Source organism: Eutrigla gurnardus (assembly GCF_963514095.1).
Source record: "Eutrigla gurnardus genome assembly, chromosome: 20".
Classification (NCBI taxonomy): domain Eukaryota; kingdom Metazoa; phylum Chordata; class Actinopteri; order Perciformes; family Triglidae; genus Eutrigla; species Eutrigla gurnardus.
The window spans coordinates 17661949-17680103 of record NC_139931.1 but is presented as its reverse complement, the minus strand read 5'-3'; the positions used below and the strand labels follow the sequence as shown (position 1 = coordinate 17680103).

The following is an 18155-nucleotide window of genomic DNA, read 5'->3' as shown; positions in this document are numbered from 1 at the left end:
AAAACAAACAAAAGAACAGCAGCAAATTTCCCCTCTGCTTAATGTGTATGGTATATAGTAAGTTTATCCTATTTTTATATTTTATACTGTATCTGGTATTTATAGTGTATTCTAATATATTATTTATATTGTGTATTCCATGGATATATCTAGTGTGATATGTACATTCACTGTACATTTACTGTTGTTTTGGATAACTGGCTGCTGTAAAAATCTATATCTATCTATCTATCTATCTATCTATCTATCTATCTATCTATCTATCTATCTATCTATACTTTATAATATCATACATTAGAGTTTTTATTTAACAATCAAGTTTCTGGATTGGTTTTATGTTAACTAATACTTTTTGGACTGTCTTAGACCATTGGAACAGGATGTATGAATTTGAAACTTGGGCGTAATTCCCCTTTAAGATGACTGCCTATTGAATTTTCTCCACCATTATCTCCTACACACCTTAGTTTGCATTTCAGCCATCATGTAATTGTTTTTTTTTTTAACATAGACTGTATATAAGAGGTGGACGTAGTCATGGTGACGTCACAATTGGTTTGTGGACTCTGAAGGAGTGATGGGTGGATCTGACGAACAGAAGCGGGAGAGCGGCACCCCGAGTAGCAACCTTAAAGCTAAGTGTTAAAGTAATCTTAGCAGCTAACCACATTGGTAGTGAGGTAGCAACGGTTGCTAGGCCCCGGTAGCTAATTGTCTATCACAAAGTAGACACGCCCTAAGCATACCCTGCTTTAATTGACTAAATAATCATGCTGTATTGAAGAAGACTTGAAACTAATGTTACAAGAAGTAGGGTATTTTCTCATAGACTTCCATGCAATTGGATTTTGCAACCAAAGCAGTCGGCCCCTGATGGCCAGCACAGAGAATGCAAGTTCAAGGCACTTCGGCATTGGCTTCACTTTTCATACCTGAGGTTGCTGCCTATTACGTTCATATATCTGATGCCATTTGGTCTGCAATAATCTTATTCATTTATTATTTTGACTCCAAAAATGTGTAAGAAAAAATGGGACAGGGAGCATTATCAAATAAATCAAGTGTAGGCTTATTATTATAGGTATATCGGTGCAGTTATAGTTCAGTTTATTGTACACAGTTCATTCACACTGGTGAAGCTGTTAGCTATCACGGTGTCCGTCGGCAGCTCTTTACTGAGACGCTCTCTGTTGGTGTCCTCCCCAGCAGGGAAGTGATGTCAGACACCTCCAGCAGATTACTGACAGAGACAGCGAAGAAGGACAAGATCCAAAGTAACCAGCGCAAAATCCATCTTCATCCGTGGACAATTCACGCGTATCCACATCAAAAACAGCGAGAGCATAAAGTACAGACTTCAACCTTTCGAACAAGCCGCGTATTGGCGCAATATGAGGTTATCAGCGTTTTAAAACAAGTGGCGAAAGATCGTGAAAGCCGCCTTCATCCGGAGACAACAAACAGGAGACACCGTCGTCGCTCGAAGAGGCTTTTAATGTGTCGGATGTTTCGCCTGTTCTGCTCTTAAACAGACTCGGGCTTTTGAACCTGAATATTTCTGGATATTTTGGAGCTAGCGAGCGCGCTTGCTAGCCGAACACAGACCGCTAATCATGGAGTTGAGAGTGGGGAACCGATATAGACTGGGCAGGAAAATTGGAAGTGGATCATTTGGGGACATCTACCTGGGTAAGTTCCGGTCGGATAAACCTGCTGTCTTGTCTTTGTTTCCGAGCTAACATTACCTCAACCCAGTACGTACAGATCCAACGGTTTGCCAGCTGGTTTCCCTAAACGAGCTGATCGCCAATCAGCTGTTCGGTATTAGCAACACTAGCTCATAAGCTAGCACTCTGTGTAGCTAGCAAGTAACAAGGCGTCTGTTGCCTTGTAAATATGCATAATGGACGATGAATTGTGCTTAATGGGCTCGACCTGGGGGACAATTTGGCTGTCGTGACGTCTAATTAATTTAAAAGTGAACATGTCAAAGGCAAGAATGGAAACTGTTGGCTGCCCGCTGTGTAACATGAGCTAAACCCTATATTAGCTAACGTTAGCTAATATTTGACTTTTAATTTACTCGCCTGGACGCGGCGGCAGTCCGACAAGCACAGGCCATAGGCTTTACTGTTAAGTCGCTCAAGAGGTGAATGACATGTAACTTACTTATCGATGCTGAACAGTCACCTCTAAAGACGGCAGGACGGTTCACTTTACTCCTTTGCGCTTGATAAGAGATACATCAGAAGGCTAACGTTAGCTACGTCGCTAGCTCTCCCACAGGAGTAGCGTTATTTCATTCAAAAGGGTTGATAGTTGACGTGGTTTATATCACAACCGGTGTGTTTCTGGAGGTAACCACTGTAACAGACGTGTGTGTGTGTGTGTAACGTTAAACTGGGTCCTTGACATCAACTGAGGGTGATATGAAACTGGTTAATGCACCCTGCGGCTTGTTTCGTGCCTGAGGGGACATGTTCATATATGAATGAGGTTCATCTGCAAAGTGCCAACCAGGGCTGTGACCTATTGACTGTAGTTGTTTGTAATAATTGATTGGGCGTGTTGCCTCTCATTGAAGGTGCACGTTTAGCCGGTTGAAGATTATTCTCTACATAAGCAGAAGGGGTTTAGATGATTGGCTGCTGTTTTGGTTAATGGCGTGACTGACCGGTGTGCATTTGAGGTACAAACATCAGGGGATAATGGAAAACATCAAAATGTGTATGCATGAACATGCACTGACTGTATTAATCGGGGACATCTTCCCCACACCGGGGGCCACCACCATAATTGGAATGCATCCACTGGCGGCCATATTGGAGGTCCACCTCTCTTGGCAACGCAGCCGATCACATTTCTAAGCTTAAGACTTAGTCATTTGAACAACAATAGAGAGGAGACATTATTAATTCATGAAGCGATTTTCCTGGCTGCGGACTGATCACTTCATCATTGACATGTAATCAACCCCGAGAGCAGAATATCCAAGTGGGACTGTTGGCACTCACTCACAATATGATTTAAGTATGAGGCAATGTTCCATTATTGGTCCTTTCAGTGTGGATGAACTTAAAAATGAATTATTATACAGGCAATTGTTGGTAAGTATTTACTGCTGTTGGATAGATAATACATTTGGACAAGTTTAATTCATCCCTCTCGGTAAAAGTGATTGAAATCTGCTCATTGAAAATTAGATTTACCGGTAAGTATAAAAAAAGACTCCATTTTGACAAGAGGGACACAAGAGGGGCTGCTCCTGTTCAGACGGATCAGTCGATTATTTTGTCATTAAAATGTGCAGGAAATAGGGAAAACGTCCATGCGATTTTGCTTATTCATAACGTTATTCGTTTACAATGTTATGAAACACCAACGCAGAAGAACTATACATTTATAACTTGTACTGTAGTAAGAGATTATCTTCAAAGACTCTTATCGTTAATATCTTTGTTCTTGAAAGTCAGAAAGGTTCATCTTTTGAGTAGCGGTTGATCCTGCTGTTTTTTTTTACCTTTTTACTACAATTTTGTTAAACAATCTTGTGGTTGGATTTGTTTTAGCCCATGTGCTGACCAAAGACATTTGCAAAAAGGTAAACTCAAAGAAAAGTTGTGCAGAGAAAATAAAAGTTGGCCTGTTATATTATTTAATAGTAATGCTCCCATACAGAGTGAGTGCTTCGTTGAACACTGACTGGGCGGTGGACTCTGCTTGTATTGGTGTGAGAGGCTGTTTGTTATTGGCAGGAGGAGGTGAAGTCAGCTGTTGGATCAAAGCGTTGTGCTCTGACTGGGTGTAAATGTGGGCCGTCGAATATTCAGACCTGGTAGAATAGTGATCTTTATGAGGTCGTCATTAAATCCACTCGGCTAACAGAATCCACCTCATTGACACATTGCAATTATTTGTTGAGTAATCCCGTAAGCCTCCACTTGTGAGTTCTGTGACATGCTTACATGCTAATTTGGACACAGTGTGTAATTTGCTTTGGATTAAAGATCTAGTAATGTCAAAGTCATGAGTCATGGTTGAGTTAATGGGATGAAAAACAGAATTTCCATTATCTATGACTTGGAAAAAGCTGTCTAACATGGTAGACAAGTGCAAAATAGAGCCTGATTTAAAACATACAGGATACAAAATAGTAATAATAGTAATTATACTTTATGCTGGGAGACCTCTTAAGATTATTTGTTTTTCACTAAAAAAAGATTTCTTAGCTGTGACATAATAAACCATTTTTCCGTTGCAAAATGTGAGTGATAGCATTATGTTTAAATGCTCTTTTAAGGCTATTTTGATGATGATCGATCCCATGTCTAGTTGAGGGGATCTTTTAATCATCTAAAATTGATTGATTAACAATTTATTTTTTTGTTTGTTGATTCAGTTGTTTTCCATGTGGAGTAGTAGTGTTTCCAAAGCACCAGATTCCCTTCAGAAAACCTCTCATTTTACTGCAGCAGGGTCTAACGGTCAACCCTGCTCAGTGCTGGTTCTGGTTCTCGTCCCTCTCTTCTCTCCTGCGGGACCAGCAATACTGTCACTACGGTCATCCAGCAGCATGGCGTTGGTGTCGGCCCTCAGCAGGGACCAGCCGGGTCCCAGCAGGGACTAGCCGGGCCCCAGCCACAGCTCCGACTGCATTTCGAAGCAGAATCCAGATCTGTCTCAATGGTGGTCTGGTTGCTGCAGGAGGCCTCACTGAAGTCTGAGCTGAAGGAGTTTCTGGGGAACCGGCCTGATTTCAGCAGAATCAGAATAACTGTATAGAAAGAGCCAATCCTCTAGCTGGTGGTCTCGTTTACTTGCGTATGTCATATACAGGCATCAGCATTACACGGAGACCGTTTCATAACCAGTAAAGAGAGAGTGTAAAATCAACACATGCTTCTGTCTCTCCGATTACAATGTGACATCATGGCCAGGTTTAAGTGATTGTCACATGTTTGCATGTGGTTGAGAGAGATTGACAGAGCAGACAGATGTTGGGTTCCCCCAACACCAACACAGCAGTGAATATGTCGCTCTGATAACAACACACACACTCTCTGCTCAGGTAGACATTACTACACAATATCTTCTCATAGCTCATTTGCTGACATCGTTCTCTGAATGTCACGCAGAGAACCTTTTACGGGGCTTGAAGTCGTAATATTCTAATGTGACGGAATGTTTTTACATTTAAGTAGCTCAATAAAGGCATGGAATGATTAACTTGCGTATCGGGAATAATAAAGATAATTAACTTGATCTTGATTTTCCCATATACTCAACTGAAGAGACACCAACGCAGCCCTTTGCATTTCCATTTAAAAGACACGTTACAGCACTACTGGAGCTTGTTACCTGTTGGACGAGGACTTGTGTAACAGATACTCAACTTGTCATATCTAGGTAAACTGAGAGCAGTGTATGCTAAAAGGGATGGGTCGTCTTACATAAGCGAAGCTAACAAAAACAGAGACGTGTTCAGACCCGCTGCTGCCGGTGACTCACTGATGACGCCTTTTTAGTGTCGCTCTAATGTCTTTGTGCAATAAGCTATAGCATTTCTAGTGGCTATGTTGACATCATCTCCTACAACCACTTCTCAGAAATGTTTTTTTTTTTTTTTGCATGCAGTTGCAAAACACAATTTGCCCCATTTTTTTGCAGCAAGTATCCATTTGTGCGAGTGTAGAAGTCGTCCTCCAGTAACGGGCTGCGTTTATTATCCCAGGATCCAACATGTTGCATCTGCTAGCTCGCACCTTCCACAGTATTTGGGGAAAAGAGATTGTTGGCATTCTTTGGCTGGCCTTGCTTGCCTTAACGGGCTTGAGTTTATTCAGGGCTGCACTCCTGTGTTCATGCGCTTCATGCTAGAAAACCTGAGTGGTATGAGATGATTTTTAGTTAATAACGTCAAAACGTTTGGTTTCTTCAGGGTAAAGTGTAAATGGGCTAGTTTTAACTCTGTACTGGGATGTGTCTGGACATGTTTCACCAACTGCATTGCTCAGGATAAAAACACACACACATCGCAGGTACACACGTTCATACCAATGTCACACACAGTGTCTTCTCTCTGAGAAAAATGTGCATTTCCCAGAAGAATCTGCCCAGACGCATCACATTCTCATTACGCAAGAGCCTGTGTGGACGTTTTCCCTGTTGTTGCTCATTGATTGCTTTAATTGATTGCCCAAGCAGTAAACTAGAACAAGGCATTGTAAGTTAAGTGTTTTTTGTGTTTGTGTGAAACTAAAAATAGTGTAGGACGGCCCCATTTACCCGTGGTGCACACTGTGTGTTTAACTTTAAAGAAACAGCACGTTACATATACATTCAGATCTCTTGCATTGATTGTAGGATTGCAGTTCAGTTATTTGGATTATTAATTGATCCATGAATTGTCATGTGTACCTTTTTTTTAAATTATTATTATTATTATTCTTAAATGTGTTAAATCCAGAACATTTCCATCGCCTCCACAATCCCCTCTCAACATGGCGGGCCATGGATGTATGAAGACAACTGGATACAGCGTTGGAGGTTTAGCCCCATTCATTCCCGTGAAAATTGCTCAATGATGCATGAAATATAGTATAAAATTACCCAGATCTTCCAGCCATCATCCATAGCCTGCTAGCTTTAACTTAAACCCGCCTCCCAGCTCTCAATCCAGCCTCAGTGTTATTCACTATGATAGGCTATTAGTGCATTTTACAATCTTTAGGATAGAGTGATTTCAATGAGTCTTTTTGATCCAAAATTGCATCATGTGACTTGGAAGTTGTAATTCCACGGTTTGGCCACTATATGAAAAATGCTTTAAAGTTCTTTCTAACAGTGAGCGGCATATATGCCATTTAACGTAGTCAGCGTATTCTGTATGCTGCCATGGTTGTTTACCGTAAATTGCTCATACATTTACACCCCACTTTTCTCACTTCTGTGGAGAAACAAATTGCCGCCCCTGCTACTATCGAGGTTAATGAGATTTGTGGTGTCCTGACCCTTTAAAATTAGAGTGATTATGGATTTAGGTTGCCAGCCACAGGCGGATCAATGCCACCTAATTTGGTAGCGTAGATGATCTGCAGCGGGGCTGCCATTTGTTTTCCTGCATGCCGTTTGGCCACATCCGCACAGGCTTTTTGTTCAGCATTATTTAAGCTGTTCGTGTCTATAAATTATACACACGTCGCTTTTTAAAGTGAGTCATGGCTCTAATTGTGCGCCCCGCCCCGGGGAGTGCTGCTCAGCCCGCTGAGATGACCTCATGCAGAGAAATCAATGATGCCCCATCGGTGCTGCTGTTAGCCCATATGTGAGGGACCATGTGTGTGAAATGGGATTATGTAAGCTGGTGTTCGGTTGCTGTGTTTGTGTAGAGGGAACTGGACCTCGTAACCATGTTAAGGAAGAAAGCAGCCGAGGCCCTGAGCTTCCCACAGAGCAGCAGAGAGTGGTCTCGCTGGCAAACCCTCTTGTCTGATGGAAATGTAATTATAGCTGAAGAACTTGAGCTCCACATGCAAGTAGATACATGAAAGAGGAGCAGGGTACATGCAGCGCACGCTGTTGGTTTCTCGCCCATGCTGGCTTCGCTGTGTGGAAGTTAGGAGATACTATAGACTTTTAACTGGTTATGAAACGGCCTCAATGTAACACTGATGCCTCTTATATGAGTTATGTAAGCAAGTAGTCATTCTTCACGGTTGTCATTGGTGCTACGGGGTTCAGATTCTGGTGCAATCAGACGAGGGTTCACCAGGAACTCCTTCAGCTCAGACTCCAGCAGCAACCAGTCCACCACGCACAGACCCAGAGCCGGCTTCACTACCGGCTTCTACCTGCAGGAGGTAGAGACTTCTTCACCCGGCAGCAGAGGCGACGTCTCCAGGCAGGAACATGGCTCGCCTCGCTGCTCGCAGGCCTCTACTGGGAGCCAACACCATGTTGCTGGAGGCCCAGACTGTATGCTGGAGGGAAGGGAGACCAGGACTGCAGTAAATGAGAGCTTATCATAATAGACTCGGCAACACTACCGCTTTTATCCACCTGGGCCGCCAAAACAGCACACAATGAAAGATCCTCGTAATCGCTTTAATGGCCGCTGATACGCTAATGTGCTCACGATGGAACAGTGAGGCAGGCGAGCGCTTAGCTTCACATCAATTAGCTTCATAGACTTGATGGAGGATCAAGATGGGAAGTCGTGATCTGACAGCAATACTCAGAGACAGAGATGCTGGTACATGAGATGAATCAACAGCCATAATGAATGTCTGTCTAAGCTGGTAATCGTCCCACATTCTGTGATGTCTCGCAGCGCAGCTCACCTGTCTGTCCTCTCCGTCTGTCTGTCTCTCTGTCTAGGTACTGACATCTCGGTCGGGGAGGAGGTCGCCATCAAGTTGGAATGTGTGAAGACCAAACACCCGCAGCTCCACATAGAGAGCAAAATCTACAAGATGATGCAGGGCGGAGGTACTGTATACTCACACACACATCACGACACACTGTGAAGGGTTGTTTACGCTTTTACGGCCCCACATCAATATTTACAAGCACTTTAAAAATATAAGCTAGCGGCCTTTGACCCTCGTAAATCATTAGCTGTGCAGAAGATGATCGATCAAACGGTGTTTAGTGAGGTAACCAGCTTGGAAGGTATTGATAATGGGCTACGGTGTTTTTGTGCGTTCAGTCCATCTTAAAGGAATACTTCACCCACAAAACAATAGACTTTTCTCCACTTTTTTTATCTGAGGCATGCGAGAAACGATCTTCATGTCTTCAATACAGCATGATGTTCATTTAGTAAATTATGGTCCATTTAGATCAAATAGACCATAAGCAAGTTATGCTGTAGGGCGGGGCTGACTTGTGATTGACAGGTCAGTAGTTGTTTTCTGCTGTATTAATGCTCTGAATATTGAATTTAGCAACTTTTAAATACATTTATTTTACCGGTAATAGGATTAAAAAGTAAATAAATAGTAGCTATATGTGGTTTACTGCAACCACAGTGGTGTGCTTAACGTTTTCAATGCAGTCACTCTGGCCTTTTAGTGTTTTCTGTCTTCATGGCAAGCCGACTACTTGACCGCAAATGCAGGAGACAGACAACTGTGCACACATGCACTTGTATTTTTGTACCAGCATGGTAGGACCGGCCAGACTGGATGTATTTGAGTTTGTGTCCATATAAATAGCTGTGCGTGCGCCTGTGTGTGTGTGCGTGTGTGCAAGGTGCTGAGCAACAGAATTTTGTTGCGGTCTGCCTATAGAAGGAAATGCCAGATGGCCTCTTTGCCTTGGCAATGTCAGCCAATTACCAGCTACTACTAAACCAGCTGACCTTTGCCTTCACACACTGTCTCTCCCTCTCTCTCTCTCTCTGGCCTGCAGCAGACTACTATTAAATTATATTCATATATAATGCCATATAATTACACCATAGAGTTGATCAACCAAATGATTATAACTGAGTGGTGCAAACGGGGGCGAAAAACTTAAAAAAAAAGGTGTAATTACTCCCAATTTTTAAGATATTTAAGGATATGAAGGCCTTTCTTTGGGACATAGCGTCGTTTAAAAAAAAAAAAATGTTTTCAATTGTTCTCAACCGAGTAGAGAGCATATACTGCCGCCTCCATAAAAAGTGCTAGACCCAGCATATTTATTTTTCAGCACTCTGCCTTTTTTGGATGACGCTGGTGACATCATTGTGAAAAAGGGAGGAGGAGCTTGTTTGGGCCATGCCCGTCAGATAGAATCTATCATTAAAAAAAACAGAAAAGCACATTTGTTGTAGCAGGTCAGTTGGACGGACACTGAACGTTGTCCTCCTAGCTCGGCCGTCAAAAAACAAATGGATAGAAGCTCAAATAGCTTTTCTGTCACAAAAGACACTATGTGGACTCAGGCCCTTGTGATAACTGTAGAAAGCCTTTGCATTCATGGCACTAAATAAATAAACACCTCTCTCTCTCCTCCAGTGGGCATTCCCACGATAAAGTGGTGCGGGGCCGAGGGCGACTACAACGTGATGGTGATGGAGCTGCTGGGCCCCAGTCTGGAGGATCTGTTCAACTTCTGCTCTCGGAAGTTCAGCCTCAAGACGGTCCTGCTGCTGGCTGACCAGATGGTGAGAGAAAAGAGGAACTGTGAGCTTGTAGCGATGGAAACCATAGCCATGTTCACCGCTCACGTCGCCCGCTTGTCCCTCCAGATCAGCCGCATCGAGTACATCCACTCCAAGAACTTCATCCACAGAGACGTGAAGCCCGACAACTTCCTGATGGGGCTCGGCAAGAAGGGCAACCTGGTCTACATCATCGACTTCGGCCTGGCGAAGAAGTACCGCGACGCCCGCACACACCAGCACATCCCCTACCGCGAGAACAAGAACCTGACCGGCACCGCCCGCTACGCCTCCATCAACACACATCTGGGCATCGGTAAGACCAGCCTCCATAAACAACAATACAAATTGTGACTTCGGTGAGATACCCTGCCTTAATATCTCCATACTGAGATCTAAATAGAAACGTGGTAAAATGACACATCGCATGTTTTGGATGACTTACAGGAGATGCTGGGACAGATTCTGTTAGTGAATCTAATTTTATCAGCACTTTGAGTCGATTATTAGAGCCGCGTTGTTACTTTCTGTGTTTGTTCTGCTGATACGGCGGTTCATGTCCTGCTTTTATATTCAAAGTTAAAACCATCCATTCAATCCTCTAGCAGAGCTGCACTCTTATCGCTCATCAAAACCTCATCAGAATGGCTCCTCGTAAAACACTGTCACACTTAAAGTACTGCTACTGATAAAACAGGGTATTGCAATACCTCTCATCGGCATACGGTGCAACTCTCCTGCCATGAACGGGTCGACCCGTCCAGGCTGCTGATCTGACTTTGTCCTCCTCGTCTACAGAACAGTCCAGACGGGACGACCTGGAGTCGCTGGGCTACGTCCTCATGTACTTCAACCTGGGTTCTCTGCCGTGGCAAGGCCTCAAAGCGGCCACCAAGAGGCAGAAGTACGAACGCATCAGCGAGAAGAAAATGTCCACGCCCATCGAGATCCTCTGCAAAGGCTACCCATGTATGTCCGCCTGCTCGCTCCCGTCTTTTATGAGTTCCACATCAGATTCAAAGAGCCATGTCCCTCACCACTCGTGTGTTTGGTCCTCTTCCTCCCCACAGCGGAGTTCGCGACCTACCTGAACTTCTGCCGCTCTCTGCGCTTCGACGACAAGCCTGACTACTCGTACCTCCGCCAGCTCTTCAGGAACCTCTTCCACCGACAGGGCTTCTCCTACGACTACGTCTTCGACTGGAACATGCTCAAATTTGTAAGTCGTGTTATCGCAGTGAATATTTCATGTATTCCAACCGTATTTAGTTGAATTATTGAGTCCAGCTTTATTGACGTTGTGCCATCAAAGTGCAGCATGTAATACCTGACCACCTGCCCCTTCACCACACGCCTACATCCATACAATCCACATTTACTGTCGGTGTACGGTAGCCATCTGTGTGTTTGATAAAAATAATGAATTTAATTTATATAGCACACATTAAAATACACAGTGGTGCTTCCCATGCAGGCTAAAAACAACTGTAGTACAACATTAAAACGTCACAATTTACACAAAAGAAGCATTAAGGTTGAAATAGGATCAATAGATTATAAAAGGATTTCACGTGCCACTAAACGGGCTGTATGAGGTCCGTGTACATTTTGATAGTTTGTTTATTGACTCCAACTCTTTACATTCTCTGTTTTTAAATGTTGAACCCTGTTAACTATATACATTACTATGGTTGTATAATAAACCTCTCCTCTGAGTCGAGGGAGACTCAGCTGTCCGTGACTCATAAGGCCGGCCTGAACCGCTCATGAATCTACTTCATCACAAAAATGAAGTTTGATTGTTGCGCTGTTTGTACAAGTGCTCCTTGCATTCTTGCGGTTTCAACAAATTACACGGGAAATCTGTCTTTCCGACAGTTGGTCGATTGAGAAAGAGTTCATGCGGTTTGACAGCTAACTGCTACTAGACGTGGAGAGCCAAACGGAGTGTTTGTGTGTTTTTCCAGGGCGCCAACAGAGCCGTGGAGGACGCCGAGCGGGAGCGCCGCGAGCGGGAGGAGCGGCTGAGGCACAGCAGGAACCCCGGGGCCCGGGGCATGGCCTCGGCCTCGGGACGGGCCAGGGCCACTCAGGACGTCGCAGCCCCCTCACCGCTCAACCCGGCCTCACACACAGGTCAGCACACACACCGGACCTGACACGTCGGGACGCAGCGACCGCTCCCGTCCACTGAGCGTAATAGTCTTTTGTTCTTTCAGGTTTGGAGAAGGAGAGGAAGGTGAGCATGCGTCTTCATCGCGGGGCACCTGTCAACATCTCGTCATCAGACCTGACGGGACGCCAGGACACATCACGCATGTCCTCACAGGTAACACAAGGCACAAACACGCACACTGCTTCGTTATGGAAACTTTGACATCTAAACTAGGGCTGACGCAATCTCGTCGACTATTAATCATCACACAAATAACTTTGATTAGTGATTTAATCGCCTATTACGTTCATTTAACGACCTAAATACATGTTAAAGAAGAGTGTTTTTTATTTTTTTGAATCGGTGTTCCACTTCCCATTCTGTTGCACAAATTCATTTTAAATATCTTCTACTAAAACTGTTGTTTAGGCCGAGCTGCTGTAACAAAAACGTGTAATGTAATGCCTTTTATTAAAACTGGCACATTCTACAGGTAGAAAATAATTAAACTTGTTTCCGCCTCCAGCCGCCGTCAGGAAGTTACAGAAAAAAAGTATAATGTATCGCATCGCATACTTTTGTGACCATAAACTCATGTTTACAGTGTATTGAGATAATAAATCAGGTGAGAATTAGGGTCATTTTCTCTTAGACTGCAATCGGACTTCTTTTTGGAGTCGCCCCCTGATGGCCAGCTGAGAGAATGCAGGTTAAAGGCACTTCAGCGTCGGCTTCACTTTTCAATTTAATCGCTCAGTTTAAAAGCAATCGGACGGAATAAGTGACTTCACTTGTTTGAAGTAATCAAAATATTACTTATTCCATGTTTTACCAGTCTTTGCAGTAGAGCAGGAAAATATTCGTTTGATATGAGAAATCAGTCATTCAGGGGCCTAACGGGAATCATTGCATTGCAAAACAGTCATTACTGTCAAAAATATAATCTCTGCTCTTGCCTAAGATATTATGACAAAAAAAGGAAGCATATATGAAAAGAGAACACACAGTGTGTCAGCATGCAGAGACTTCCCTTTTCACGGGCACTAAATATTAGTGTGTTCCCCTTTTTCTGCATGACATGAAGCAACCAAATAGCAGCGGTAGGTGTGAAACAGACGAGAACCGCTGAGATGAGGGTAAATAATCACTTACTGGTTACTGGCAGCACGTCATTAGATTCTTTGTTCATTTCACAGTAGACCTGCTAATATATTCTATTCTATTCTATGCCAAAATATTTATTTTCAGTCATTTTACTAAATCTGAACGAACCTCTCTGAACATCGGTATAAGTTAGATCCACCGCACAACACTTATTTACAAAGTAAAAGTTGCTTTTAAAGCTGGTCAATGACCGTTTACTGACCAGCAATCGATTATATAAAAGGCTATTTTTTAAACGGAGTCTGGTGCAGCGTTAACTCTACATAAAATGCACCGGTGCAACATTACATCGCTTCTGCAAACGGTGCAAAATGTGAGGTGGCGAGATTCCTGTGTTTTGTTCATCATGATAACGCCTTCGTTTGAATCTGCCTCCTGCAGGCCCTGTCCCGAGTCACACCCAGCGGCCTCCAGTCTGCAGCTCCACGGTGAAACCCTCCCATCCACCCGAGCACCAAGGAGGCCTCGACACACACCCCTAAAACACACACACACACACACACTCACACACTCTCATATACACACGAGACTCTTTAAATGACCCGGAGGACTACCAACCAATGCACCAGAGTCTGGCTGCACTCCTGTTCACCTTACGGAGGTTGAGTGTGTGTGTGTGTGTGTGTGTGTGAGAGAGATATGGGTGGGTGGAGTACAGTTTGGTAGCAGCCATGGCCTCCTCCCTCCTTACTGTTGATGAAGCCATGGATTCACTTTTCTCTGGCATCTTTTTTTTTCTTCTTCTTCTTCTTCTTTTTTTAACTTTGGTTTTACTTATTTTTAATTTGTTTTAGCAATTAAAAACGTCACTTACACCAGCTCCACTGATCAGACTTCACAAGGGTTTGAAAATGGAGAACGACAAGTCTGTTAGCTGTCAAATAGTTTGTGGGACTTTCTTCTTTTTCTTTTTCTTTTTTTTTTTCATTCTGAAAGCGGGAAGACTCGCGGTCCATCATGGCAGTGTTAAAGGGCGGTGCCTGAACTCTGTTTTGTGTCCTGAAAGACTCCTTAAATCCCACGTTTTTCTCTCCTTATGCTTTAGGTGTTTTGAGGTTTAAAATGTAAAGGTAGGCTAACCCCCCCCCCCCCCCCCCCTTGTTTTTAAGATGGGACAAAGGGTCTTTTAACGTTCTATTTTTAAAGCTGTTCCCATCGTACAACTTTTATTTTGGTCCTCCTCAGGTGCGTTTTGGAACCAGGACGTCGCGGTAAATCCAGAAACACGCAGCACGTTTTTCTTTCCGTCTTCAGGTTGTGACTGCAGTGTGTCGCTTGGGGGGGAGGGGAGGGGGGAGCTGTGAATGGGGAACCATCTGTCCGCATCGAATGGATGAGATGTTGTTTTTAACCCGGTGCATAGTGATGTGGTTTTGTGTGTGCGTTTGTGTGGTTCTGTCTTGGGGCGAAGCGAGCTCAACGAGGGGTGGGGATGAACACGTTGAGGGGGATTTTCTTTTAGGGTTTTAACTCCGTTGCCTCCTGACCTCCATCTAGACCGCCTCACCCTCCGCGCCCATTTTGTCCGCCGTTTTCTAACCTCCTAACGTCTTTATCGACAGACCGGGATGAAAAATTCTCTCCAATACTCGCCTAGAAGATAAAAAACAACGGCTTGGCGGTTACACGACTAACATGAACTTTAGTCCTTGACATCTGACAAACTTAAAGCCACACTCCACCAGTGGAGAGCACAAGTAGAATGTCTTCTGTAGAAAACTTGCATTATGGGACACGTAGGATTGTGGGTGTCGGAGCTCATATCTTGTTGCCTCAATTTTGACCCACGACCTTTATGGAAGTACAATAAATCGAGTGCTCCTAATTCCACTCTTTAAGAAGTTACATGTATCACGATCACGTAGTAATGGGAGCGATGTGATGGACTAAATAAATCAACCAGTACAGTTTAATATCAGCTGAAGAGGAGGTGAGACGCTAGAGAGCCCTGGTAGAAAATAAGGGCTGAAGTGTTTTAAAGGGACAGTTCACCCTAAAAACCAAAATAACATTTAGACACCAAGGTGGAAAGAAAATTATTTTGTTTTTGGGCCGTTATATTGGATATAAAACAATCTAGATCTATAAATAGCACTACATTCAAGAGGAAACATGCGTTTAGATTATTGGGGTGAACTGTCCCTTTTTTAAAGGAGGCTGAATGGAAGCGAGGAGGTTTTGGGCTGATGGTCTAAAGAAAGGAGGTCCCAGCGGTTCTGGAGCTACGAGCGGCGAATCCTGCAGCGTTTTGAAGTAGAAAAATTCTCGATGTGGTAGACTGGTTGCAAGAAGTATTGTCGGCCATTTTTCTGTAGTTGGAGCCGGGGGGAGGGGTTGTAGTGGTAATTTGTACATGTTTGTTCTGTTGTTGTGTATAGGACGTCTACCACGTCCACGTGAGCCGCTGCACGGTTTCCGGGCGATGGCGGCGCTGTGTGGAGCGACTGGGAATGCCTCACTCCATTAGAACCTTTTTTTTTAAATATACCTCACCTGTGGGCTTGAAAAACAAACAAAAAAAGTGATGGATTAACTTGTTTGTCTCACTGATGATGGCTATGATAGATGCAAGTACACTTTACAAGGGATGATAGTTTTTTTCTTTTCTTTTTTTTTTCTGTCATGTCATGCTTCTCTGTTATTTCTTATTTTGTCACCTCCTGTCCAGTTTTGCTTTTTACTGTGCGGTGGATGTGATTTGCTCATGCCCCACAATGCATCTCTTACTGTGGATTCATGGGAAATCTTTCTTTCCACTCCCACTTTAAGACTTTTGCTCCTCATTTGTAATGCCACTGTATTTGTGTATTTTAAAAGTGTAAATAAATTAATAAGTACTTGTACATGTTGTCTTATTGATTGGGTTGACTGCCGTTACAATATAGACATTTGGGGAGAGTTTGAATGTGTAGTACCATTCTCTTTGACAATTATTGTGATATTTAAAAAAATAATAATTTTGATTTCATTCTAATGAATTTACCAAAGGTTACCATTAGATAATGCCTCATTTATGGAGTGATACAAAGAGATATCCAACATTCTCTGTGTAAGTACCTTTGACATTAACAAAAGGAAACCAACTTTGAACCTGGTTTTGTCCAAAGTTCAGATTTCTGTGTTGGAAATGTATGCTAATTGGCACATATTTAATTAGAAAATTCCTCATTTGATTTTTTAAATATATATTTTCATAAAAATTGTATTGGAACAAATAATTTCCTGAATGCAAGTAATTAATTGATCTCATTTGTTTGACTGAGCATTGTTATTTTTTAAAATATTTTTTTATATAGATGGCAATTATATAAATATTGTAGATATTATATTGTTCATAACATCCCTAATATAATACATTTAATAATGAATTCATTGAGGTCATTGAATGTCTCTATTATGGAAACCAAAACACTTACAGCACTTAATGATTATGTTTAAATCTTTATTTTCACCTTAAGGATTTGACAAGTGCCGCTTTAATATTATATTTAATAGTATTACCACCCCATGACAATAAAATGTTGTTGCAGTGACACAATCACACCACCGAGTGGCGGTGTGGAGCAGCCTGGGCACCGTCGTGCTGCTGCACAGGCGGGACAGTTACACAACAGGTCAGCTGCTCCTCCCTGCAGGATGTGAAGAGACGAGAATAACATCCTCAGTGGTCACGAACAAACCGATGAGAGCAAAGTGGAAAAAAGTTCCTCTTTGGAACATTCTCTGGGTGTGAATATATATATATGTAGTTTATATAATGGAATGTGAGCATCTGGAGTGTTATTCCAGGGGGAACGGACCATGTGAGATGGTGCGTCAGGGTGAGATCACGCGTGCGCCGTGTCCGGGGTAAAGCAGGGCAGCGGAGCGCTGACGTCATCGAACCAGCCTCCGATTATTAACACCCCGTCGGTCAATCTGAGCATTGCTGCAAAGAGCCGCAACACAGCAACACACCTCAAAATAGTTGGCTTACATACAATGGTGCCAGCAACTGAAATATAGTATTCTTTGTGTCATTATTGTTCATGCACTAATTGATAGTGTTGAAAGAATAAGAAATAATAGAGTAGAATAAAGTAGAATAGAATAAGAATACTGAGAGGCTTGGATTTTTCACACATCTGAAATCCAACGTCTGGCCAGAGAGGATGATGTGGGACGAGCAAGCAATCACCAGCTGACTGATACAGGAAGACACCTGTCAATCAAGAAGCTTGAGGCTCTTTAATAGCCTATTTATATCAACAATGAATCCCATGATGTGGAATGAGAGGACTGATAACATGCTAGGCGTTTCACGTCTTGCAGCTCATTGTTTTGGTTTTATGGCATTGTAGTTGATTCTCTCGGCTCTCATCGTTTTCAGAAAAGCGCCTGCTGTTTCTGCTCTGGAAAAGACATCGCTTTGGTGGACTCACAAGTTCACACAAAAATGTGACTTATGTGAAATTGTATGACTTTTAAATGTTGGAACAGTTTCACTGTTGAGATTAACTGAGAAACCCTTTAACTTGCATGTTTAAATATATAAACAGTCTCCTAATAAAGGTAGCCTGTCAAACACATTATTTAAAGGTAAACTCGGGAAATATATATATATATATATATTATTTTTTTCCGAGAAGATTGAATATGATTTAAAAAAAGTAGTCCCGCGTGTATTAGCCTACTCTCAAAATTGTTGGT

At 42.9% G+C, this 18155-nt stretch overlaps 1 protein-coding gene across 2 annotated transcripts in view; it reads left to right on the top strand.

Annotated features, from left to right (window-relative positions):
- The window catches only part of csnk1da (casein kinase 1, delta a), a 31120-nt gene extending 14811 nt beyond the window's left edge, over positions 1-16309 (top strand). Inside the window, exons 2-10 of one of the 2 annotated variants that reach the window (XM_084037895.1) lie at positions 1568-1689; positions 8377-8487; positions 10002-10150; positions 10235-10463; positions 10946-11116; positions 11218-11366; positions 12115-12283; positions 12367-12476; positions 13848-16309. In XM_084037895.1, the coding sequence (XP_083894021.1) occupies positions 1614-1689; positions 8377-8487; positions 10002-10150; positions 10235-10463; positions 10946-11116; positions 11218-11366; positions 12115-12283; positions 12367-12476; positions 13848-13898 (1215 nt within the window). In that variant the 5' untranslated portion in view covers positions 1568-1613 and the 3' untranslated portion in view covers positions 13899-16309. Of the gene's footprint in view, positions 1-1252; positions 1690-8376; positions 8488-10001; positions 10151-10234; positions 10464-10945; positions 11117-11217; positions 11367-12114; positions 12284-12366; positions 12477-13847 lie in introns of those variants that run through there. The other variant, XM_084037894.1, reaches the window with a different exon arrangement.
- The last annotated feature ends 1846 nt before the right edge of the window (positions 16310-18155 follow it).